The 26,870-nt window shown below is 37.7% G+C and overlaps 4 protein-coding genes across 5 annotated transcripts; 3 read left to right on the forward strand and 1 right to left on the reverse strand.

The window, feature by feature from the left end:
• Positions 1 to 461: 461 nt before the first annotated feature.
• LOC306878000 (uncharacterized protein) lies at positions 462 to 4,857 on the forward strand. Its single transcript, XM_079430079.1, has 2 exons — positions 462 to 495; positions 1,627 to 4,857. Exon 2 carries the CDS (start codon positions 1,672 to 1,674, stop codon positions 4,540 to 4,542), a length of 2,871 nt encoding a protein of 956 aa, XP_079286205.1. The 5' UTR covers positions 462 to 495; positions 1,627 to 1,671; the 3' UTR covers positions 4,543 to 4,857.
• A 259-nt stretch (positions 4,858 to 5,116) lies between these two features.
• On the reverse strand, positions 5,117 to 7,321 carry LOC306877779 (trypsin-3-like). The gene is made up of 5 exons (XM_079429746.1): positions 7,162 to 7,321; positions 6,856 to 7,015; positions 5,685 to 5,938; positions 5,442 to 5,578; positions 5,117 to 5,355 (listed from the first exon to the last, which is right to left on the reverse strand). The coding sequence occupies exons 1-5, from the start codon at positions 7,199 to 7,201 to the stop codon at positions 5,206 to 5,208; spliced, it is 741 nt and encodes a 246-aa protein (XP_079285872.1). The 5' UTR covers positions 7,202 to 7,321; the 3' UTR covers positions 5,117 to 5,205.
• A 4,508-nt stretch (positions 7,322 to 11,829) lies between these two features.
• On the forward strand, positions 11,830 to 16,101 carry LOC306877780 (uncharacterized protein). 2 transcript variants are annotated; one of them, XM_079429747.1, is made up of 4 exons: positions 11,830 to 12,133; positions 12,248 to 12,961; positions 14,157 to 14,582; positions 14,670 to 16,101. In XM_079429747.1, the coding sequence occupies exons 2-4, from the start codon at positions 12,703 to 12,705 to the stop codon at positions 15,452 to 15,454; spliced, it is 1,470 nt and encodes a 489-aa protein (XP_079285873.1). In that variant the 5' UTR covers positions 11,830 to 12,133; positions 12,248 to 12,702; the 3' UTR covers positions 15,455 to 16,101. The 2 variants fall into 2 exon arrangements, with proteins under 2 accessions (XP_079285873.1, XP_079285874.1); XM_079429748.1 differs by having other exon boundaries at positions 11,981 to 12,133; positions 12,245 to 12,961.
• Positions 16,102 to 16,521: 420 nt separating this feature from the next.
• Positions 16,522 to 24,674, forward strand: LOC306877744 (uncharacterized protein). The gene is made up of 2 exons (XM_079429685.1): positions 16,522 to 16,909; positions 20,913 to 24,674. Exons 1-2 carry the CDS (start codon positions 16,561 to 16,563, stop codon positions 24,515 to 24,517), a joined length of 3,954 nt encoding a protein of 1,317 aa, XP_079285811.1. The 5' UTR covers positions 16,522 to 16,560; the 3' UTR covers positions 24,518 to 24,674.
• The last annotated feature ends 2,196 nt before the right edge of the window (positions 24,675 to 26,870 follow it).

Here is a 26,870-nt window from a genome sequence, read left to right on the forward strand (position 1 = left end):
TGAAGTGCAGCATCAGAACAGTCCCAATCTTCCCTTTGTCACGACATGTACAGTAAGTTTAATTAATCATTTATAGTTCCATGTTTTATTTAGAAATTAATATTTTCATGTATAATTTCATATTTAATTTTAAATAATTTCTGCAGAAGTAATTTGTTTACCATGTGTTTTCACAACGCTTTGTTTTATTAAACATTTTAATGTTTTTTTTTTTTTAAACTGTTAATAAAAACGAATAAAATTCATACCCATATACCCAGCCTTTCTATGCAATTGATGGTATAACATTCATCATATGTTGCGTGTTAAATGCAGTCAAACTAGAATAAATTAACATTTATTTATTTGCATATTTGGTGAATGACTTTACTCAGCCACACGTCCAGAAAGAGATGTCTAGAGGCTTTTATCGGAAACGGAAAAGGAAACTCCAGTTGTTTGGTTTATGCGTCCTGAAGCGTAGTTCATTGGTGCTGAAAAGAAAGAGCATGAAAGGTTGGTGCAAACTGCCTTGCTTTACTTTTTCTTATGCGCTTTCTACAAGATAAAGGTAGAATCTAATTTTAAGCAGTCGAGCAAACAATGGGCTATTTTGCATAAGCGGTGCCCTTAAAAATAAGTTTTGAGGATTTTAAATGATTCGATAGTCCAGCGTCGGGTAGCGTTGATTTAACACATAGACACATTAATCCTGTTATGTATAAATACGCTAATTTCGCTTTTCATAATAAACCCATTCCTAAAGGACAGGTTGTGCTGTTTTGGTAGATGCAGGGCTGCCTGTAACAACATGCATGAAGCATTACAGAAACGAGCATTGTTAATGGCAGGAATGGCCTATGGCTGCAAACGCCTGCAGAGCGCCATCACTCTGTGCCGCTATCTACTGCGGCACGGGGGGAAAAAAAGGTTTTACCCGAGTCGTTGTGCGTTTGCAGTCTGAATTGAACATCACGAAATAAAACGATTGGAAAGAACTAACAAAATGCAAAGACAACGAATAGAGCACACCTCTACATTTTGGTTTCTTTGCTGTAGTTCGATTAACTAAGGAATGACTCGGTTCTTTGAATGAATCGCTTAAATAAAAGCACAAATCAATGGCAGAAGGACAATCAAAGAAACGTGAAACATAAACGCATCGATAATAATAATAATGCAGTATTCACCTTCTCATCAATTTCCCATATTTTTAGATTTAAAAAATAAATTGTGAGCAATATGTTTTGGAAGTAAAAATATTGAGGCAATATCCTGCATGAAAATTTTAAACTCGAGTAGCCTGTTACTGACGATATAAATTAATGGAAATAATATTCGGCTATCAAAATAATAAAAACATAATACAGCAATACAATTTCATGCCAGTACAAATTCTTACGTGTGTGTGTATATATATATATATATATATATCATGAATAACATTTTTTTAAACTGCTTTGTATGTTTATCTTTATATTAATAAATTAATGTCAACCTTTAAATAAAATATAAAAAATAAATTAATATGTCCACCTGTTATATGAATAGCAGGTGAAGCAGCTGCTAAAGTTCTGATGCTACTTAGTATTAGATGCAATACATCTCATAATAGGTTGTCTTATCTTTGATTCTTTTTCGTTTCAGCTTGAGTGGGGGGAATCTCAGGCACCAGCAGACGATTCGCACATCATGCTTGAAGAAGAGGCCAAGAAGAATGAAACAAACTCTAATGTGGCTGATACCCAGGAACAATCAGTGAAGAGAGGAATGGGGGAATTAATTTCAAAAGGTCTGGCATTAAACTCCCAAAACAGAAGTGTGGCAGAACCAGCCACTAATGTCCTACCTGACTCATTGCCCTGCAATGTTGAGGAAAAAGAGAGAGAAAAAGGTTCCTGTGAAGTAAATGTAGATAAATTTCCACAGCAATTAAACGCTGATTTTACCCCTGTCAGCGAGGCTGATATGAATACACAGAAATATTCAGAAGACCGTGAGAAAAATTCTGATTGTCTTTCCAGCACCATAGATAATGAACCAAAATCACTGCTGCTTAATGAAGAATTAAATGAACCACAAACTGACACTCAAATGTCTGTTACAACAGATGAAATCTCAAGTAGTCAGTCCGAAAGGAAAGAAGCCCATTCTTCAACTGTCCAAACATCTGAGGAAGCTGTCTGTGAGACGTCCTGCTCTAATAAAAGTGATAACCAATGCGAAGAATATTCTGACAAAAAAATCAACGAGGACACTGCAGATGTGAACGTTTCGGACACTGAAAATCAAGGAACCTCACCTTCTGACTCATTAAACAAAAAAGATGTAACATTGGATGATGCATTTGAAGAGGCAAATTCAGAACACAATAACCAGATACTTTCAACCGAAGTTAATGCTGAGGCAAGCAGTGTGGAGAACACAGAAAGTAAACGTGGATATCCTTCTTTTTCCCGTGGAAGGCCGCGCAAAGAAAAAAGGGTTATCAAATGTGAATATTGTGGGCGCCCTTTCAATCATGCCTCAGCATATATTATTCATTTGCGTGTCCACACAGGTGAGAAACCCTTCACCTGCCAGGATTGTGGCAAAGCCTTTGCTCAACTCTCCAACCTTCGATCCCACAGCAAAGTCCATAAATCCAAAAGTAGGAAACATGCACACAGACACAAAGATAGAGCCACATCTGAGAAAATTGTGGACGAGAACAAAGTGAGCATGGGCAACAAACTGGAAAGTGACTATCGTAGTAATCAAATCACCCCTAAAAGGAGAAGGCGAGGAAGAGGGAAAGGGAAATCCCAAACATGTCCGATCTGTGGCAAAGTCTTTTGCTACAAGTCTGTCCTCAAAATCCATCTTCGTATTCACAGTGGAGAAAAACCTTACTCTTGTAAGGTATGCGGCAAATCATTTACTCAAGCGTGCACGGCACGTGTCCATGAGAGAGTACATTGGTCTATTAGGCCTTACTTTTGTTCAAAATGTGGTAAGGGATTTTCTCAGATCGGGCCATTAAAAGTACACACTTGTGAGGGTAAAAGAAACCCTCATGCCACCTTGAAAGATATGGAATTGGAGGGTGTTATCAGCTTCAGGTGTCACCTTTGCAAAACGTGCTTTGGCACCAGAGATGAGTATGAATTACATTTGCAAGGACACACTGATACTCAGCGTTACAGTTGTGACCACTGCAAGCAGACTTTTAGTCTTCTTTCAGAGCTACATACACACAACAAGCATTGCGTTACCATCCGGCTCACAAAAGCAAAGTCTTCTTACAGTTCACCTCACAGATTACAACCCAAAAACTCCTTGAAGAGAAGAACTCCTCAAAAAATGCGGAGTGCAAGTCCAGTTAAATCTCCTCCAAAAGATTTATCCTTTCCGAGGAAGCTCAAAAAATGCTCCTCTTTACTTGCTTGCCCTCTTCAGGTCATGGCCACCACTGTTTATGACTCTCAGAATAACTTTTATTCAGTCAGTCAGCCCATCAAATCCAGCTATTTTGTATCTCAACTGAACAGTACGTGGCACAAAGCGGATCCGAGAAAATACTTCTGCCCACAATGTGGACGAATATTCCAGCATGTAGGAAGGCTGAGAGCCCATATGCTCACTCATTCACGGGGTCAAAGCTTCACGTGTATTGTTTGCAACAGGATGTTTAAAAACTGGAACAAATTTTGGATTCATCAGCGGCTGCATAGACAGAAAAGAGGGCGCTTTTTTTGCCCTAAGTGTGGACAGGGGTTTCGATTTGTGGGACTGTACAATAAACATCTGCAGAAGCATCCTGAACTTAATGCTCACGCTTGTCCCTTCTGTCATCACACGTTCTCAAATGCACAAAAGTTGAGGAACCACCAGCAAGAGTGGCACCGCTCAACTATGCCCTTTATTTGTGATGTTTGTGGAAAAGGTTTCGCAAGCGCAGTTATTCTTAAGCGACACGGAGTTGTTCACTGCACAAATGATCCGATGGAGACGCATTACACCATTGATCCGCAGTCCGCTGTGCATCCTTATGAATGCGGTACATGCAGCGCCAGTTTTGAGAACTTGGACTTGCTTTTCCACCATCAGCTCCGTCACAAGGCTGTAGATAAAGGATCAATAGCAATGAGAGGCCAGCTACTTAGGACAGAGGAACATCAATCTCACCATCTCCAGCATCAAAGCTGTAATTATAGCCTTTGTGATAATCAGAGGCAAGAGAAGCTCCTCTCATTCCCCCATTCAAATGGAGGAGAAATGCCTCATCGGTTGTCACACTTTGGACCCTCAACCTTACACCCATCACAAAAGCCAAAACCAAACACTGAAACTCCAAGCACCACCAAAACTAATTCTCAGACTAATGATGGGCAAATGGTTAAAAAACACACTAAGGACAGTTTTTCAGCAAGTGAAGAATTAAACGGTTCAACCCAGTCACCGTCCATATTGAAGACAGAGGACACAACTGGTGACTTAATTTGCACTGAATGTAATGCTTGTTTTTCCAACCTTATAGAACTGCATGGACATTACTTGGAACATGCCAGAGGAGAAATATAAAAATTCTGTAAATGTTTTCTTTTTTTCAGTGAGTGTGTTGAACATTTGTATGGAATCACATACTTCTGAAACTTGTGAAAATGTTTGCCGTATATTTGTTTTTCATGTGATATCAACATTACTGATGTGCTAACACCCAATTTTGTTTTAAAAATAATAATTCTTCAAATATATGGACTAGAAATTCCCTGTAATGGACAGTATTGTTTTATTTAGCAATCCTATTGTTGAGTTTAGATATCTGTTACTGTTGGTGCTGTAATTGAATTTTATCTGAAGACGTTGCCGTTAACTGATTAAACATCTTGTCTGACATTGCTCAAAATCAAGTCTTCTGTGCTAAGAGAAAATTGTCAAGGATATTCAAAGATGGCATTAGGAACCCCCCCCCCCCCCACACACACACACACACAAAAACTGTCATTTAGAAAAGAGGTTTCATATTTCACCACATACTACTTGTTTAATGGTTTGGACTTTAAAACTAGAGTAATAGTCATTTTAATTAATAGTAAATAATTTCTCATAAAACTAGTATCTATATTAAAAACGAGAAATAATACAATCCAACATCTTTAATGTTTGTTCTCTGATGTTTATTTTACGTTTGCCAAATGATATTTCAACATGCCATGATTATGGGCTCAAAAAATCTGTGGGAGCTTAGTTGGAGTTGATGGTGTTATTTATCCAGGAGATGTAGTTGCAGACCTTGGTATAGACACCAGGTTTGTTCCTTTGGGCACAGCCGTAACCCCAGGACACAATACCCTGCAGCCGGTTGCTGCACACCACTGGGCCACCAGAGTCACCCTGCAAGCCACAAGAGTTTCATAAAAGTCAAATAATATAAAAAAGCATTAGCATGACATTAACGATGTAACTAGTATTGATCTTACCTGGCAGGAGTCCTTGCCTCCCTCTATGAAGCCAGCGCAGAACATGTTGGAGCTGATCTGACCAGGGTAGGCGTTTCTGCAGGTACTGTCACTCAGGATAGGAGCCCACAGGCACATCAGACGGCTGGGGTAGTTGCCTAAGGAAACATCAAGTGCTCACTATAGGTGAGTTTGAATGTGTTCACTGTTATTCTAAGAAGACTTAATGATTTATGTACAAAGTGTTATGCATGAAGTACGCACTTCCAGATGCGCTCATGTTTCCCCATCCAGAGATCAGGCATTCGCTACCAGCTGAAGCACAGCTTGAAGGCAGAGAAACGGTCTGAACGTAGTTGTTGAGAGTGGCAGTGCTGGCCAGCTTGATCAGCATAATGTCATTGTCCAGAGTGTTGCTGTTGTAACTGGAGTGTCTGATGACCTTTACGGAGCTGATGAACTGCTCGGTGCCCTCAGAGACGTCAATGTTGTGCTCACCCAGACGCACTTGGATAGAGCTGAGAACAGAGACGAATAAGTTATTATTTGTTCACACAGAAAACAATAAACTTTAAACTTCTTAACATATTTCTGCATTTAATTTGTATTGGACTTAAGAAAATGTGCACTTTGTTGGCTGAAATTGTGATTGCTAATGGTTCATAACTCGTGTGCCTCCTGTAGAATTTAATTTTTGAAGGGTAATTTCTAGATACATATTGTAGAATCATGACTACAGTAAAGCTACTGAACATTTCTAACCCAATAGCCACACTGCTGTCACGCTACTGTTCAAACATTTGTAGTCAGTAAGATGTTTTAATGTTTTTGATTTGTTAATGCTGAATTTTCAGCAGCTGTTACTGCAGTCTTCAATGTCACATGATTCTCAGAACTCATTTTAATATGCTGATTTTGGTGCTCTTCTTATTATCAGTTCTGAAAACAGTTGTGCTGCTTAATATTTTTGTGGAAACCTTTTCTTCCAGGATTCTTTGATGAATAGAAAGTTCAAAGAACAGCATTTATTTGAAACAGAAATCTATTTTAACATAATCAGTGTCTTTACTTTCCTTTTTATAAATGTAATGCATCCTTGCTAAATAAACATATTAATTTATTTATAAAAAATCTTACGAAACATGATGTAAACTTGCCATTACATTTATTTTATTTTTATTAATGGCTCTCAGAGAAATTTAAATGGTTAAAAAAATAAGCACAAAACAATTTAAAACACATAAAATGTTAAAAACACAGAAAATACTAATCTTCATTATATAGGAAAAATCATTAAACAAAAAAATAATTCTTAATTCAAATCTAAAGAACTTTGTGCAACTCAATTCGAAGCCTTATAGTAACTGAGATATAACTTCCCCATGTGACAGCTAGGCACATGCAATAAAAAAAAAAAAAAACATATTTCACTTACGACTTGTAACAGTGAGCAGCAGACACAACCCAGCGGTTGGTGATCAGAGAGCCACCGCAAAAGTGGTAACCACTGCTCAGGGAAACCTGGTATGGAACACCATTCTTAGTACACTCGAATCCACCAACGATCTTGTCATCCTCATCCAGAGGAGCGGCATCTGGAAAAATATAGTTTTAGTGTCACATTTTTATTTTACAAAAAATTATTGAACAGAGCACTTGGAATTAAAATCTTTAAAAAAAAAAAAAACCTTAAGAGATCTGTATTAATTCCAGTATAAATCTCCCCTGCCCCATTACTTACAAGCCACAGCGAACAGAGCCAGAAGAATGAGAGCCTTCATGTCGAAGCTACTGAGTGGTGTGTTCTGAAGGTTTTAAGACCCACCTTTTATACTCTGTCTACTCCACAGCTTGAGATAATTTTCAAGGGCATACATACATTATATAAGCAAGCAGTGTGTGACTCCAGCATGTGTTTTAACATAATGTACAGATTCTCTTAGGATGTTATTGCAAATCATTTTCTGTATGGTTATGAAGAAACTATATTCACAAACTATTAGTGGATGTTTCTTAATATTTTTCTAAGGCATTCTCTGCAGCAATTATTTAAAAAGGGTACATTTTGGTTACATATTTGTCATGTCATGTCAAATATTGAAATGTTCTCCTTAAAGAAAAATGTTCTTGTTAAAGCATGTTTAGGTAATAAGGGAGTATAAACAAAAACATGTTTTAATGTTATATATTTATTTATTTTTATCTTGAAGTTTGAAGATAAGCCACTTAATTGTAATCAGATTTACGTCTTGACTAGTGTTGCATATATATTTGTGAATTAAAATCATTGCTTGTTAAATTAGTTATAAAAAGTCTGATGTGTGTTTGATGTACAAACTATTTCATGATCTTGCAACACCACCTCTTAAACAATGTGTGACTTTCTGTAAGGACAATGTCAGGCAGACTAGGTCATCAGTTAGAGGTGATTCTTCAACTAAGTTTAAGAAAACTGTTTTTGGACAATCAGCTTTTTCAGTTAGAGCAGCAGAAAGATGGAATTTAATACCTGTTTATATTAGAGAGTGTGCAACATTTAGTATGTTTAGAGCTACACTTAAAGTATGGCTTAAGGAAAATCAAGATTTTTTAATTTAATGGAGTATGGTGTGATATTGTATGTGTTGTATTTGTATTTGTTTGTGACTGAATATTGTAATTTTGTAACAACATCCAGCCCAGGGACTGCAGGTGCAGATTAGGTTTATATCTATCTCTGGTACAACACTTTTGTTCTGCATTGTCCCTGTATAAATAAATGAAATAAACTAAACTAGAAACCATTTTAAGTTGTACTAAAGTTCCACAAAAGTTGAGGAAGGCCTTTGAGCCAAAACGTTTGTGTCCTTGTCCTTTTGGTGATAAATGTAGAATAAAACAAAAAGAAAAGACTGTTTCATGTGTGTGCAGATCATGGTTTTGTATAAGTTGTTCTAAAGCACATTTCATTGAAAGTGGCCACTGGTGAATAACTCTTTGTGACTGTATTATTTCCCCTTGATTATAAAACAAACAAAGCTGTAAAATCTTGGTCGACAGTAACCTTGTTTTCTGAATTGTTACAAAATTCTAACAAACCTGTGACTTTAAATAAACATGACATGGGAAAATATTCAAGTGAATCAGCAGGTGGCAGCTAAACCGTTGAAGGTGTCTCTAGAGACGCTATCTACTGTCAAACAATTTAGAAATATTTAATCTGGCATTTCACACAGGCACAGTGAATAACACTGCTACACAGTTGTGAGCAGCAGATTCTCCATTTGCAAGCTAATAGCTCATTTGCAACACAAGTCCCTGGTTAGGCTTTTAAAAAAACACACAAGAATTCTAGGTTTGACATGTTTTTTTGTTGTTTTTTTACCTTTTGAGGCATGGTGTCAGCTACAGTGGACAGATCTTTAAAATTCAATTTTAAACATTAAGGCTATTGTTACAATTACAATCCGAATTACTTTTCACACTTTTTCATAATTATATATGACTGTTTCCTCTTTATATTTCTATTTGTTTACTTTTGAATATTCATGACGTACATATATTTATTTATATAAATATTAATATCATATATCATTAATATCATAATGTAAATGATTAATATCAATTTAATAAATAAATGTACATTTATGTGTGATGTATATGCATAAATTCAACATGGTTAAGGAAAGTGAAGTACCGTGTACCTCTAGAATATCTACCACCTTGTGTTCTAGGACATACAGACAGGCAAGGACACTTTTATTAAGATATTGTTAATAATTTATACTGGGCATCACATTATGTTAGAAAGACATGTCACTTTTAAAATTCATAAATTAAAAAATGATGTCCACCAAGTGAATAATGAAACATTTTACCTAAAAATGAGGTGGACAGAAACAAAACTTTACAAAAAAGTTACTTGTGGTTGGCACCGTGTGGTGAAATCTGTGTGGTTTTGGCTCCATTGGTAATTCCAAGAAATCAATGATAAATCATTAGCTCTTGTGGGAGCGTACAGGTGGCAAACGAAGGCTATACAAGGATAAAAAAAAAAAATAAAAAAAAAATCTTTGTTTATTCTAGGATTATTATTTTAAATATTTTATTTGTCTGCCTTTATTATCTTTGAGAAAAATAAATTCTAGATTTAGTTCTGCATTATATACATCAATATTATTTTGTTAAGGAATCCAGGCTAGTTGCCATAAGCCTCTGGACATTGTCACAAGGGATATATCTCAGTTTTGAGTCAAAAGTCCAGTTGCATAAACAGGTCAGCTATATAAGGGAGGTTGATTTTAACCAAAGGGATCCTGAGAAACGTTGTATAGCAAGTAATAATAAAAGTAGTCCAAGCCATTGCATGTTTTTTTCTTCAATAATGTGAGAACTCAGAGCAGCTATATTATTTTAATCAAGTGCATCATATACAGCGCTGCTTGAAAGTTTGTGAAGCCTTTAGAATTTTCTCTATTTCTGCATAAATATGCATAAACACCATCAGATTTTTATATAAGTCCTAAAAGTAGACAAAGAGAATCAAATCAAACAAGTGAGAGAAAAATATTTTCTTTGTCATTTATTTATTGAGAAAAATGATCCATTGTTACATATCTGCGCGTTGCAAAAGTATGTGAATCTTTGCTTTCAGTATCTGGTGTGACCCCCTTTTGCTGCAGTAACTGAAGGTAAAGTTTCTTGTAAATGCTGATCAGTCCTGCACAATAACATGTAGGAGTTTTAGCCCATTCCTTAGTGCAGAACCACTTAAACTCTGTGATGTTGGTGGGTTTCCTCCTATGAACTGCTTGCTTAGGTCCTTCCACAACATTTTAATTGGATTAATGTCTGGACTTTGACTCAGTCATTCCAAAACATTAACTTTCTTCTTCTTTAACCATTCTTTGGTAGAATGACTTGTGTGCTTGGGGTTGTTATCTGTTCCATCAATGATGGCAGGCTGTCCTGTCCAAGATGCAGCAAAACAGGCCCATGCCATGATACTACCACCACCATGTGTCACAGATGGGATAAGATTCTTAAGATGGAATGCAGTGTGTTCTTTTCTCAGAACATAATAGCTTCTCATTTAAACAAAAAAGTTCTATTTTGGTTTCATCCTTCCATTAAACCTTTCTCCAATAGTCATCTGGCTTGTCCACATGATCTTTAGCAAGCAATTTTCTTTTTAGCGAACAGTGGCTTTCTTCTTGCAACTCTGCCATGCACACCATGGTTGCTCAGTGTTCTCCTGATGGTGGGCTCATGAACATTAGCCAATGTGAGAAAGGCTTTTAGTTGCTTAGAAGTTAACCTGGGAAATTTTGCAACCTTGCAGACTATTACACGTTCTGCTATGGAGTGATCTTTGTTGGTTGACCACTTCTTGGGAAGGTAACAGTGGTCTTGAATTTCCTCCATTTGTGCAAAATCTGTCTGACTGTGGATTTGTGGAGTCCAAACTCTTTAGAGATGGTTTTGTAACCTTTTCTAGCCTGATGAGCACCAACTCTTTTTCCGACGTCCTCACTAATCTCCTTTGTTCGTGACATGATTCACTTCCACAAATATGATCAGACTTTGATAGATCCCTGTTCTTTGAATATAACAGGTCACGTACTGACATTTGATAGTAATTGCACTGACTGAAAACACCTCTGCACAGATGGACTCTAACTTCACCTTTAAATTAATTGCTAATCCAAGAGATTCACATACTTATGCAATGCACAGATATGTAACACTGGATCGTTTTCCTGAATAAATAAATGGCAAAGAAAATATTTTTTGTCTCATTTCTTTGATTGGGTTCTCTTTGTCTACTTCAGGACTTGTGCAGAAACCTGATGATGTTTTGAATTATATTTATGCAGAAATATAGAAAATTCTAAAGGGTTCACAAACTTTCATGCAGCACTGTATTGGCTATTTCTCATTTAGACAGCACGGACTGTTGCTTTTATTTCCACGCAGTATTTATTCTTAATACTACTACTTATTTTTATGCATTGACATTTGTGGAGTATAAATAGATATAAATCACAAAAATGAGCAAGCACCGAATTCTCCAGAAGACTTGCTTTGCTTGGTAACTGGAATAGCTATCAGGCTAAATTTAGGTATGCACCAAGCCTGCTTTTTGTTTCACCTGCATTTGAAAACACAGTGTTTAATATAAAACTATTATTTAGTGTTACGTGGTTTGAAAATTAAGGCAAACTTGTAGGCCTAATGCACTTCACATCACTTTTAGAATTGTACAGACCAACTCCTTTTATTTCGGTTTTTATTTAAAACATTTTTTTTTTTTTTTGTGCGCAAGATGACATGTTTAAATATACTATCGCCGTTTAAATTTATAAAATATCAGTTTCAGGGTTTCAGAAATAGCCACACGGCAAATATCTTTGTGTGATGTCATATTCCTGCGACGATTTGGGTTCTGTGTACATTTAGGATTTTAAGAGGTTAGCTTTGCATCTATGCACCTATATCGTTTTAGTATTGTGTTTTAAAGTTTCTAGCAATTTATCACAGTGCGACGGTGTGAGTGCGGATATTTTTTTTTCCAAAACTAGATCTTTCTCGTAATGCGGGCACGTCGCATACATGACTTTTACACGAGCAGCAGTATTTGCTTGAGAAGAGCTAGTGGCGGCTAACGTAATTTATGCGGAATGCGCATCCATTGCGGATGTGGTGCAGAATATATGCGCATTGCTGCGGCACAGGTAATTTTGGCCTTTTTATTTAAAATATTCCCTTAATTAAACAATTAGTTAAATGTGAATACAACTATATTATCCATGCATTCTTTGTTTTATTTCTCGCCCTCTCTTCAGTAGCCTCGGATTTTTACTTGGCATTGCCAGATTTACTGTCAGTTATGAGAGCTCTAAGATGTCTGCATGTAATGAACGATACAAATACATAATGTCAAACATAACAGAAAATCATAAGAACATCTCCGAGTTTTGCTTTTGGACGGAAGCCACAGGTTTTGGTTTTCTTGGTCTAATAAGATACAGTCAACAAAAACATCGCAATAATTGCGTAGAATCCGTGTAAATGAATACAGCAGCCCCTTTCTAAAATGACACGCTAACCTATTGTTGTTCCGTGGCAAACATCTATTTTCTGTGGCTGTGTATTACTGTGCCCATTATTAAGGCTATTCTTGTTAGACATCACAATGAAGCAATGAACGCCTTGCCATGGAACAGCATGGTTGCTCTTCACCCTTGTGAATGGCACGCTGTCCACCAGTCACATTGGTGTGTCTGTAAAAAACAACATATCCATGACTGAATACTACGAGGAGGGGGGGTTGCTGTATGAGCACTCACCTCCCATGCACATCAAAGTGGAGTCTCCAGAGGGTCCCTTCGGAGGCGGGGTTTCAGAGGACGGTTACCCCAGGGAAGATGACGACTCAGAGGGGAGTTATGACCACCAGAATGGTGGGCTGCCAAGCAGCCTGCCTTTTAACGTTGTGGTTGTGCATCCTAACATAGTCGCACCTGGAATGTCTTCGGATGAACTCATCCCAATCGAACAAAGTAAGTGTTAGATGGTAGGAAGTCTTTAATAAAATGTGATATAATATGTGAATAAAACTTATTTTACTGCTAACATTACAGTAATATTTACAGGTGCACATTGTTATTGTTCCCTCATTACTAAAGTTTTACAGTTATAGAAATGAAGTCCATGTAAAATATTTAAAATCATCTACACTCACAGACGATGAAGTCACGGTAATAAAAAAGTGTTGACATCATGTACTTCTCAGTTTTTCTCAGTAACATCCTAATATTAGATAACTTCTACTTGCAGAATCATGGATGACTGCAACTACTACGTTTATGGGGCAATGACGTGACTCTTTTACAGCATTTACTATTCTTTGAACACATGAAACATTTAAATTTCAAAACCAATCTTAAACTTAATTTAGATTTTTTTAATAGTGGGCAAATGTCTAGGTAGGTAGTATGATATCAGATTGTTATAGTCTGTCTAATACATTATAATAGTCAAGATCAGTTTTCAGTCAAGTGTTTGTTTTTCTTATTTTAAATATTTGATATTGTTAGTAATATAAATGAAAATATGAAATTCCATCATAAAATACTTTCTGAAAATTATGTGTACACCTAAGGTTAGTAGAATTTTTTTTTTCAATAATTATATTGAAATTGAAATTTGTATTTTTTTTCTTCAAAAATGACATTTTCTAAAAACCTTGCATTTGCATTGAAATGGATATTTAAATAATGAATTAGTATTAAATGTTTCTTCCCAAAAATGTATGGAACCAACAAAAATAATACAAAAATTACATTTTATAAAAACCTGACATTGGCCATTTTAAGTATATTTTTAAATGTGACTTAATATATATTAATGCCCCCCCCCCCCCCCCCCCAAAAAAAACAAAACAAATGAAACCACTATGAATACACAAATTACATTTTCTACAAACTTGTCATTTGCATTTTGAACTAATTTAAAATTATGTTTTTCATCATCCCAGATATTTTTATCTGCCTTTGACCCTTGAAAATTGTCATTAGTAACACACTTTTGCATGATGCTGCATTCATGCTGCTAGATGTCAGTATTAGTCCAAAAGGCATTTAGTGCCATATTAAGCAGTGCAACAAAAGCCAAAAAATGTATTTGGTGTGCCTTTGAATAGAAATGCAAAACCTACTTTTGTGTCAAATTAAAATTTGCTTTTTTTTTTCAAAGACAGGGGTGTGTCTTCAGCATTAGCTGCAGGAGGTGTAGGAAAAAGGAAGAGCCGCTTTAGCGGGGCAGAGCTGGAGGTGTTGGTATCAGAGGTGACCCGTTGTGAGGGGGAGCTGTTCGGTCCAGCAGGGAGGCTCCGGCGCCGAGAAAGAGAGCGCATTTGGGCCGGGATACTTGATCGTGTCAATGCTGTGTCTAGAGTACCTCGGACTCTAAGAGAAGTGAAGAAACGCTGGGATGACCTGAAAAGACGTAACGGTGGTAGACTGGCCGACGCAAGGCACCGCACCTGCTACCTGCCATCAAGCAGAGGGGCTGCAATTTTGGGAAGGCCGACCCAGGTCAGTCCCAGGCTCCAGCAGTCTCGTCAAAAGCAGAGCACCAGAGCAAAAGCCAGTTTCACGTGTTTGTCAGACACTGATCCAGGTAACTGTTGGATTGATCCTACAAATCTGACTCTACATTAAAATCAGATAATTTTTTTTTAAACTTTATATGTTATCACTGTTTCAGTTGCAGTTGGAGATAGCTCTGAAAGAGATGGTTTCGAAAAAGAAGATGAAGCTGGTGAGCAAGAGGGTGAAGATGGAGATGATTGTGAGGGTGTGGAGAACAGCATGGAGGATAAACTGGGTTTGAGCCTGGGTCTTGGAATAGTACCACCTCCAACATCAGAACGCTGGCTACCTCCTTCACCACTATACAGTGCCCCGTTCCTCAACGGGACTCCTCAGCCAAGCCCAGAACCATCTTTAGGGACCCACCAGGGTCCACTGGAGCCCCCTCCACCACGCACTTCCTGGCTGGAAGATGAACTTCGCGGACTGGGAGAAGCAGCCATGCAGCTTGGAGATCGCATGGAGCAGAACCTGCGTGAGTTTGGAGAAGGCTTTAGACGTGATATGCGGACACTCGTGGCTTCGCAAGAGGCCCTTACAAATAGCTTGCAGCAGAATAATGTACTTTTGCAACGTCTGTTGGGTCTACTTGAGATGCAGCATCAGCCACCTCAGCAACAAATTCCACAACAGCAACTACCGCAACAACAATTACAGCAGCCTGCACAGCATCAACAGCAACAGGAACCTCCACAACAGCAGCCTTATGAACAACTGTTATTGCCACAGGAGCAGCCACAGCTAGAGCAGCAAATCCCAGCAACTGTTCCTCCTCTACCACCACCTCCAGATATTTTAGATGGTACTCGGCACACTGAACCACCAAATGACATGAATGGAGTAACTCAACAGCCACGCCGTGGCAGAACAGTAGACCTCAGACGAAGACGCAGACGTTGATGTTGCCGTGAGATATGGACAATTGAACTGTAATCAGTTACAGTAAATTTATTTATTTAAGCAATGTTTTATAAGGTTAACTAGTTGCAGATTGTGCCATGTCATATTGCAGCCAGATTTTATGTTATGCCTGTCGCAGATATATAATAAATTGTATAATATGTAAACCAAAAAGCTCTAAGCTATATCTAAATTGACTTCTGCACTCTTGTCGTTGTTAGTAAATTACTGACATTTTATGGATCTGCTTGCTTAAGTTTATATATAATAACTGCAAGTTTAGAAAAAAATCTTCTAGGCAGGCTAAAAACTCTTCAGTATTCATACTGTGGCATTTCATTTTTATTTTTTAATTGAGGCACAGAATAGTGTAAAATGACATTTTGCTTTTGCTACTATCACCGTTTAAGAAAATACATCCAAATGTTGTTTAAGGGACATTATATTGCATAGAATCTCTCCAGTTCCATGGAAATTAATGCAGTTATCAGAATTGCTGACTAATGTAGAGATCTAAGGTCGCTTGGTCACTCTGCATGCAATGCAATATACTATTTTGCAAACTTTTCACCATGTTAACAAAAACCACTTGTACTTGGAAAAAACAAATGTCTGCCTATGAACAAGTTTTAATAAAAGCAATCAATACATTTATCATCTCTTTTCTATTTATCAACATTGATAATAGGAAATGTTTTTTTGTCCACCTAAGCAGAATGTTAATAATTTCTGAAGGATCACATGACACGCATTAAAATACTTAAAAATAGAACAGTTGCTTTAAATCGTAGTAATATTTAATAATTCTCTTTTTTTTTTTAATTGAGCCTTTGTTCCCCCGGATGCATGTTAATTACTTGGAGTACCAGGTTTTAAGATTTATATTTTACTTAAAGATTATCTACACAAAATACGTTAAATAAGTCTGCTAAGTCTTTTAAACTTTGTAAGTAATTCTAAAATGCAAATCCGAACCATCAACGTTTATCGAAAGGTGTCGCTTTAAAGGTAGTCGCAGGGGGCGCATGTGACGTAGCACACGCTTCCAATCAATCGTTGGCTTCCATGTTTTTAGGGGTGGAGAAAAGAGAAAAAATATGTGAAAAATGGCTACTGTGCAGTCTGAATCCGAACAACCATTAGAAGGTAAACTCATTGAAAACAAACCTGAACTACAACTTGTATCAGCTACAGTAGCCGATTGTGGGGCGGAGGTTTGTGCACAAGGAAGCGACGTGAAGGGAACGACTGGTGTTCCGTCTTCACCAGCAAGTGAAAATTCACCTCCACATGGCGTTGCTCTTTCACCACGCAACAAAGATGCATCAGGAATGTCCTGTAATTTTAAATCCACGGAGGACGTGCTGCCTCAGAATGATAACAAAGATCTCATTTCAGCTGAGCCCGGAACGGACTGCGATGTGATATCGGATCGTTTGCACAATGAAAACATCGGTAAGTACAACTTTGCATCAAGGGCAGACGGTAAAGGGCACGCGCCGCTTTCTTGAACATCGCATAGACTTGTGCAATTTTACACAGATATTTAGACGTGGAAAGAGCACGCAGAAACTCTTGGGGCGTTATTTTCTTCCTGACAGCAATTAATTTCTCTGTAATTGGCCTGTTCTAACCCAATCAGAAACACAACTGCTTGTTTAACCCTTTCATGCGTGAAGATCTAGACTCATTTTAGAGGTTTTAATTAGTAAGAATTGCATACAACATCGCAAAGTTTTGTTTAAATACATTTTCTGAGCATCAATTTTTATATATATAAAAAAAGGTTTGGAACTGTCCATGTGGAACAAAACAAGCCTCTATAAGAAACAAGTCATGATAATCAGCCAGTCTGACATAATAAAAAAAAAAAAAAAATCATTAATTTACTCCATAGTGGAATTGACTTAGAAACTTTTAAGGGACATACTTTGAGCTACAAGGTTGTTAATTAAAGGTTTGTGGTATATAATTAAGTGTTTATACTTTAAGCCATCAGTCTGCATTGCTATACTTGTTTTTAAATAATAGTGTTTAACAGTGGAAGTCCTGGTGAAAAAAACTACATTACCCATGATTCTACAGAGAAATCTCTACCAATAAGAGAATCACAACAAACAAATCAGCTAAAAGAACACTTAAGAAGACTTAAGCCACTCCCAAGAAGAACTGGACTTGGGAGTCAGTTCCCCCTGCAATTTCTCACTACTTAAATATTTGTTTGCATAATATGCATTATTTAAAAAAAAACAGCTCTATCCATGATCAAAACGTTTTAGATTGCTCCATTTTTTGATTTTGTCATTTGCAATGCTTAATGAGGTTGTAGTTCTTTATCTCATTTTAGCCATTAAGTACACAGTCTCATACCTTGTACTTTATAGCTGGTTGGTTTGATTCATTGCTTATAACTTTTCCCATACCTATGAAAAGTTTGTCTGGAGCCAGGGCTACTGAAAAAAATGGACAAGCACTTTTGCACTCTAGAGTTCAGGGTGAATGGTAATAATTACACATTGTACAACCAGGTCACATGATTTAGGTTTAAGTTTAAGGCATAGAGAATGAAATGGACGGAGATAGGCACATACGATGGGCTACTGATGAAGTGAACATTTATATGACTGTTTCGAAAGCAGAAATAGGTAACATTGGTGCCAGATGTGATGTCATACAGCTATCTCAGTAACAGCTTTTGAGTCAAATATTCAGTTACACAAATGCTTGTTTTCTCTATCAGTGCTTTTGTAGGTTTCAAGAATTTAGTTTTTAAACTTGTTTTTTTCTCGAGTTTTTAAATTTAGAGTGATTTTCTCTCATTTGTCCATCAAAGTAAAATTCCAGCATCTTATTGTATCTACAGATGCTCAATAGCAGAGTGAAAACTGCTAATTTATACAGTATATTAATTACAGTATTTATTGGAATTAACAGTAGTTTGATATATTTGTGTTTTTACCTTTTACATTTTTACTGAGATAATCATTTTAATGAGGTAAACGACTACAATCTCATTAACCATTGCAATCCCATGATTTTTTTATAATAATAGCTGAAAAGCCTCTAATAGACAGTTTATTAACTGTTCTTTCACAAAAAGAGAGTCCGTTAACTGTAGCATTTTCTGGGCAGTAATGGTGATAATATTTAATACCTTTTTGTATGCCTGTCGCAATCAAAATATCGACTTATCGCGCAATATATGTACATGACCTCAATCATTTTTGGTGACGCAATATATCGCCCATTATATTTACTTAAAAATTAATGTCACCATGTTTTGTACATTCCACTTGCGCCTGTGTATTTTGCAGCTTCTCGTACATAATGTGGTGTAGTCATGAGGTGCTAGTTCAAATGTAAAAAATGCTTCTACTGGGGCTGCACGATTATGACAAAAATCATTATTGTCGATTATTCCCTTGAGATTGTAATTGTGATTTATTAATGACGATTATTTTGAACAGATTTATGCCATTGTTTGAAGCTGCATGCCATATTTTTATATAAAATATATATTAAAAAAAGGCTGAAAACACTCTTCCTGAACTTTTATTGCTTTTCTATAGCATTGAGCCTCAAATGTCAACTATACATTGGGTTGGTTTCTTCTTTAAACAAAAAAGGTAAAATTATGCATAGTATAATAATGTTATACTAAAAAAAAAAAGAAAAAAGGTCTACTAAAGCTATATATTTCATTTACAATCAAACAGACAAAATGTAAAATTACAGTACAATTTATATTATCAGGGCTCCAGACTAACATTGGAGAGCACCTGATTTGGTAGCATTAAACATGTAATATTACAAGTTTTGTCTCTTAGAAATGCACATTAGAACAGGAGCTTGAGTTGGGATGCAGATGTACATTTTACAGTACCATTGTGAAAACTGTAACAGCCTCATCTTTTATACATAACTAAAAGTACAGCACCTCATTACCATGGTAAAAAGTAGCCTAACTATATGGTTTCTATGGTGTTTGCTTTGAAAAACAGTAGCCTAAAGACATTGTCAATTACAAATCCATATCAACTGATAGAATAATTAATAAAATAATGTAATTATATTCCATTACTCCTTTAACATATTTAGTATATTAATAATATTATAATACTTAAAATGAATATCCTACTTTTCTGCCACCGTACCATTGTTACAGTTAGTGTTACTACAGTAAAACTATGGTAAATGTAGGTGATTTGTGGACTGAAACGTCTTCTAACTGGATCGTTGTTGCACTGCTGTTTCTGCTGCTTTCTGCACCAGTATTGATGAAAATAACAGCTCCAATTTATTTGGCTTTAAACTAGTTTAAATTAAAAGAGATGTGATTTGTACTGGAGAACTCTGCGCTGAACTCGAGTGCTTCTTACTGGATTTCGTTGTTTAGCACGTGATCACGACTGGTTACTGTAATAAATGCATACGCTTCTAAGCTCGCTCTGCGCTGTTTTCTTTTGAGGCGAGCGGATAAAAGGTCAGTGTGGCGTGCAGTTCAAACGAGTACCGCTATTTTGTTCCGCTTTTGACACGTTTGGCGTTTAACATATCTATCATGCACAACAGAGTGACAACGACTATCAGTTAGACAAAATGTCTTTTATCCAGTGTGTTTGAGTTTGGCAAACCCCGCGCTGCAAACACCCCTTAAGCACACAGAATAATGCAAGTGGGCATTTTTAATTGTTTATTTATTTTAGTAATCGCGGCTTTGGACGATTATGTAATCGTGGCATCCATAATCGTAATCGCAATTAGAAATTCGATTAATTGTGCAGCCCTAGCTTCTACAAAAAAAAAGTTTCATCTGCAGGTATGGTCTTGTTCTGTGCCTTCTGTGCATACGGATATCTGACTGCTAAGTAGTGATTGTGTTTTTCAGCAATAGTGTGCACCCTTAATTTACAAAGAAAAGAAGGTCAGGGAATATTCTGTAGATGGAAAAATCTCCATACAAGTTCTTTGTGCACTTTTCTTTTTTTCTACTTGTTACTTTGCACTTTTTGTTAGAAAGTGTTTGTTTACTATTTATTCAGGTTTTTAAGGTATCTAATATTTTGATACTTATTTTCCATGATCTAAATATTAAAAGTTTATAAAAATTAAAAGTTTGTCTTTTGGAAATGTGTAGGTCTTCTTGCATTATTATGCTATTACATTATGATTATATATTCAGTGGCATAAAATGGTTTTTAAAATGACAATAATATCGCTTATCACAATTATTTCTAGGGCAATATATCGCATAACAAAAGGTTATCGTGACAGGCCTACCTTTTTGTTGCCAACACGTCAAGCTTTTCAACATTCTTTAGATGATCTACATTACACCTTTTAAACAACTGACATAATCTAAACCGTTTATTACAATTATAAATCTGAATGACTGCTACCTGTTGGGTACATTGGAAATTACGTATTATCTAAGGTTTTTCCTCCTATCACTCTACAGGGCAAGAAACCGACAAAGAAGAAACAGCAGACAAAACTACAGAATATGTCAGCAAAGAGTCAAAGCATACCAGAGAGGAAGAACACCCACCAAAACAAGATGAAGATTCGACAAATATAAGGGAAGTATCAAAGTCTCATGACGAGGCAACGCAAAGCACAGAAGAGAAGATGGGGGAAGCGGGAGATCCCAAAAGCATGGACAAGGTTAAGGACAACACAGAAGAGAAGGAAGGAGAAGATCCCAAAAGCATGGACAAGATTAAGGACAACACCGATGAGAAGGAAGGAGAAGATCCCAAAAGCATGGAGAAGGTTAAGGACAACACAGAAGAGAAGGAAGGAGAAGATAAATCTAAGAGTGATGGGACAGGCATAGTTGTCAAGCGAAGGAAAAGCCGACTGGAATGCAACGAATGTGGTAAAAAGTTCACTCGTCGGGAAACATACAACCTGCATCGACACTTTCACATGCACCAAGATGAGCAGGCTTCCCTTGTTTGTAAAGATTGTGGCATTACTTTTCAGCATCGAAGTGACCTCATCAAACACCGCAGTATTCATAAAGAAAACAGCCAACCAAGCCTGTCGCATTCAAAACGCTCTGAGAGGATATACAAGGAACGGAGGAAATTTCAATGTGAGCATTGTGGTATGTGTTTCTCGACAATGATGCGATTAAGGCTTCATGTTTGTGAACAGAATGTGGAAAAGCCTTTTCGCTGCCCTCTGTGCCGCAAAGAGTTCCAATACAGGGTGTCCATCAATGCTCACATGCAGAGTCACTCATTAGACAGTCCTTATCGGTGCCAGGAGTGCAACAAAGGCTTTCAGAGTTTAGTGACGTTGCATATCCACCAACGATCCCACGCTGCACTAAAGCCATATGAGTGTCCAGATTGTACTATGGTCTTCAGGTATCGCTACGTCATGGAGGACCATCGACGCAGGCACACTGAAGAAAGAGCACACCTGTGCAAAATCTGTGGGAAGAACTTCAAATACAGCAGCCTTTTGCAGCAGCACCAGTATCTCCACACAGGCCAAAAGCCTTATCACTGTTTGTACTGTGGAAAAACGTTTGCTTTTGCACAAAACATGCGAGCACATTTTCGGAAACACAAAAAGATCTCAGCTAGGTCTGAGGCAAGTATTACAAACAATGTATCTCTTGTAGGGCAAGGAGGTAAAGAGAAAGCAAATGTTGAGCAGCAGCGCAACTGTCCTCTGTGCCCTCAAATATTTTATGCAGCATCTGATTTAAGAGCACACATGTTAATCCATGAGGCAGAGTATGAAAGGATGAGTAATGGCAAAAGATTCGATAAGGTCTATGCCTGCCAGTATTGTCCTCTTAAATTCCAGTCAGAATCCATCCTGCAGTCCCATTCACAAACGCATATGACTAACATTTTGGGTTTAAACACAACACATATCACAAATCAAGTTAAAGCGGTACTTGAAAAGCAGGATGATGTTGGTATGGACGAGGCAGATATTGACAGTATGTCGGGAGTAGGGGGATTAGAGGACCAGACAGAGAAGAAACCATACAGGTGTCGAGACTGTGGAAAGTGCTTTCGTTACCGATCAGTGTTAGAGCTTCACATGCGCATACACAACAAGGGTTATCAGTGTCAAGTGTGTAAAAAGTCCTTCAGATTTAGTAGCTATTTGCAGCAGCATTCAATTATCCACACCGGGAAGAAGCCATACAAGTGCCCGGACTGTGGTAAGGATTTTGCATTTCATCACAACATGAAAACACACCAGCGGCTGCATCAACAAAAGCCGTTTCGCTGCACGCAGTGCCGTAAGGGCTATAGTGATGAGAGCCAGCTTCAGCGGCACATGCTTTCCCATACAGGCGAGAAACCTTACAAGTGTCATCTGTGTGACAAGAGCTTTGCTTTAGCCTACTTGCTCCGAGACCATCTAAACACTCATACAGGGGAGAGACCCCATCGATGCCAGGAGTGCCATAAGTCATTTCCTTGGCTTAGCAGTCTGCTCGTGCATCAAAAGATTCATGTGCGTAAACGGCAAGGTCAGGGTCACAGTTATCCACTGTCCATTCATTCTCAAAGAGGCAGAGTAAGTACCGGCAGGAGAGGTAGGCCAAGGTTAGATCGAGACAACGGAAGGATGGCCCCTCTACCTGGTAGAATCATGCCAGAAACCCTGTTGCCAAATGTGGTTCCACACCAGTCCCGTAGCTTCGATGCAAATAGACATGAACGCATGCAGCTTAGATCTCAGCACTTACACTCTAGAAGTCATTCCCAGCAGGTTCATTTGCAGCAAGAATGGCAACTACAAATGGCGCCTTCATCAGAAGAACTGCTGCACTCTCAAAAGCCTGCAAATTTATTGGAAGGCCAGCCAAGCAATGCAGTGCAGATGCAGTGGCCAGGAAGTCACCTTAAGACGATCTTGCCTAAATTTGATGGTCTCCCAGAGCTCATGCACCAGCAGCAATCTTCTCAAGCAAATGTACCGATGTCAGCACAATCTAATCATTACTCAGAAATAAGCATATCTGAAACAGAGCAAAAAGGCAAGCATTCACAACACCATGTGGACAGGCCTTCACTTCTGGATGGAAAAAGGCAATCACCGAGAGCAATTCAAGACCCACAGCAGTCGCAGTGGCCAGTACTCCATGATTCAGTGCAAACAGCTAAGCCAGAGCTGTTCAATAATTCATCAGATGATGGCAATGTAACTGTTGACTTAGAAGTACCAACCAACAAGGAATCTGATAAACTCACTCATGATTTGCAAATGCCAAATTCCTCTGGTCTGTCTAAAACAGAGATGGGTCAGACTGGTGGTATAGTCCTACCCGCTGGTGCTTCCGGTCTACCAAATACCACTCCATGGAGTATGAAAACATCTTTAGAAATGTCTGCATCTTTGGGCTTGCAAGAAATACCTGGAGATTCATTAGAGAAGCAGCAAAACAGACTAATCCAGCACTTGCCTCAGCAAATGCAGGTTCCGCAGCAGCTTCTTCAACAACAGCTTCATCAGCCACAGCTCCAGCAACAGACTCAGATACCTCCTACTTGGGTTAGTGCAACTCCTCCAACACAGATGGGACCTGTGAACATGCCGTTTGTGCAAGCTCGTTTTCCCCTTGGGGACAGACCTCCGATGTGGGGGTTTCAGGCTGCTCCAGTTGTTTCCCAGACCTTTGTAAACGGACCTCTTCAACAAGGCCACATCAGGGCACAACACGTAGCTCTGATTTCTGGCCAACAGATTCCTCTAAATCAGCCTTCATCTTTTATCTCACCACCTTTTCCTCCACCACCTCTAAATATACCTGCTCCGCATCCAATGCATTCTGTTGGAAGGCAACTTCAAGGTCCGTTACCACAAGGCATCTTCTTTACCTCACAGGGCACCATAAATGAGATGCCAATCATTCCACAAGTAACAAACTTACCTCAGTTAGCCCAACAAACTGAGCCACACAAAATGGGCAATAAAATGACTTTTGCCCCAGATCACCTGTTCCAGTGCATGATATGTGGTTGTTCTTTGCCTGGAGAACTAGAATTACAGATGCATTATATGCAACATGCACAGCGAGATGTCTGAATTTGATTTTAGAAATGATATACTTGCAGAACAGCAATAGCTCAGTTTAGACTTGTCTCTTTGCTGTTTTTTTGTACATTGCTGTCAAGCTGCTGGAGTGTGTTGAAGATTTAAAGTGTATTAATGTTTTTATTCCGTTATTAAATTTTCCAGCTGAACACACATCCTAGTTTTATGTGTTTTGTTACCCCCATACAATAAACCACACAAACCAAATTAACATAAATACTTAAAATATTTTAAATTAAATTATTTTATAATTAACTGCAGTGTTATTTCAATTTATAGTCAAGTTGCTGAAATGATATCCTACATTGTCTTATGATCATTTACAAGTAATATGATGGTGTTCAAATATGTTTGCAGACTCTTTAAGAGTATCAATGGTTTTAAGAGTTGAGCATTGCTGCTCCATTAAACGTTAATAATGTGCACTTTGTGTTTGTAAATGTGGAGGTAATACAGTTCAAAGTTTGAGTTTATATGCATTTTGTATTAGATTTAAAATCTCTAAAGCAATTGGCATGCCATGGTGTATGTGCAATATAAACATTTCTGAAAGGCTGTAATAATTTTTTTCCTCAGTGCCTCTTTGACAATTATTATTTGTAATAACAAATAATAATCATAATTTGACATTTCCAGAGGTCTAACGTCAATAAAACATGTAAAAACTGATTTGGGGATGTATGTGAGCTGCTTTTATACACGTTTCATAAAGTAGTCCATAGTTGTTTAAATGTATGTAAACACATAATCTAAATACATAAACTCATATATGTGTGTGTGTGTGTGTATATATATATATATATATATATATATACATAAGGAGTGGATCGCAGATCTACATTGGCCTTCATAATAATATTAATTATAAAGGTAAAGGTAAAGTCGTGACGTATTGTCAAGTATGGTTACCCATACTCGAAATTGGTGCTCTGCGTTTAACCCATCCAAGTGCACACACACAGCAGTGAGTAGTGAACAAATGCACACACACACACACACACACACACACACACACACCGTGAACACACACCCGGAGCAGTGGGCAGCCATGCTGCAGCGCCCGGGGAGCAGTTGGGGGTTCGGTGCCTTGCTCAAGGGCACCTCAGTCGTGGTATTGAGGGTGGAGAGAGCGCTGGACATTCCCTCCCCCCACCTACAATTCCTGCCAGCCGGGGGCTCGAACTCGCAACCTTTCGATTACGAGTCCGACTCTCTAACCATTAGGCCATTTATTGAGTAATTATTAATCAAAGTTACATTTGTGCATGTTAGAGAATAAGTTGAATATGGCTTTAGTCTGCCTTTCTACTCTCTAAGAAGCTGCTCTCATTGTGTGTGTAACCATGCCCGATAAGGTTTAGGGCTGAGGCAACCTTGAAGTAAGATAAGTGTTACTCTGCGTATGTGTGTTAGTATCTGTCTGTATACAGGGAGATGCTCAAGAAAGTCCCAGGACAAACGTTCCGCTGCCGATGTCCAGCGTATCAGATATACGTCTTTGGAGAGACATATTGCGTCGGACCGTTACTTGTCACCAAAATAGTCGTCACAAGATATGCTTCAAGCTTGCGTCCATATGTGATAATTGTCTAAGTTTATCTAGGTTTAAGAACCAATCAGAATTTTGATGACTTATGCATTGACGCAATTACCAACCTTTGTTAGGGTTTAGGCCTAATTGCTGGTGTTTTTGAATTGTAAAGCAAGGCGGCCTATACGAACTCCATCGCGAGTGTTGAAGCTGTCTTCTGCTGATGAAACTGCAAACTATTTTCTTCAGTAAGTTTTTCTTTAAGTAATCGCATCTCTGACTCCTGCTCTTTGTTCATCATACCTGGTTCTTGGGCTTTAACTGTTATTCCCCAACAATGCATACATATATATATATATATATATATATATATATAGGCTATATATATATACACACAAAATATATGTATACATACGTACATATATTTATATATACACACACACGTGTGTGTGTGTGTGTGTGTAAACATTGCTGGTAATGTGAACTGGATTCATTTGTTTTGGTAAAGTATAATGCACGCATTACCAGAAAGGCTACATCCTGCCAGGTTGAGCCACATTCAATCTCAGAACGTTTTTGTCTTATTTATTGGTGACACTTGTATTCAAAATACTAGAAGCGTTTAAGTCTAATTACACACATGAAAATCCACACCTGCCAATTTATATATAATAATCTATAGCGAAAAAACAGATGGACAGCGTTTTCTACTATGGAAACAGATCAACTGAAATGCACCGTGTAAAGTTAAAAAAGAGATTACTATTTCAATAGAAACATGACCCGACAAATTATTAACAATGTCCGGGACGT

The sequence above is a fragment of the Barbus barbus genome (assembly GCF_936440315.1).
Source record: "Barbus barbus genome assembly, chromosome: 12".
Classification (NCBI taxonomy): Eukaryota; Metazoa; Chordata; class Actinopteri; order Cypriniformes; family Cyprinidae; genus Barbus; species Barbus barbus.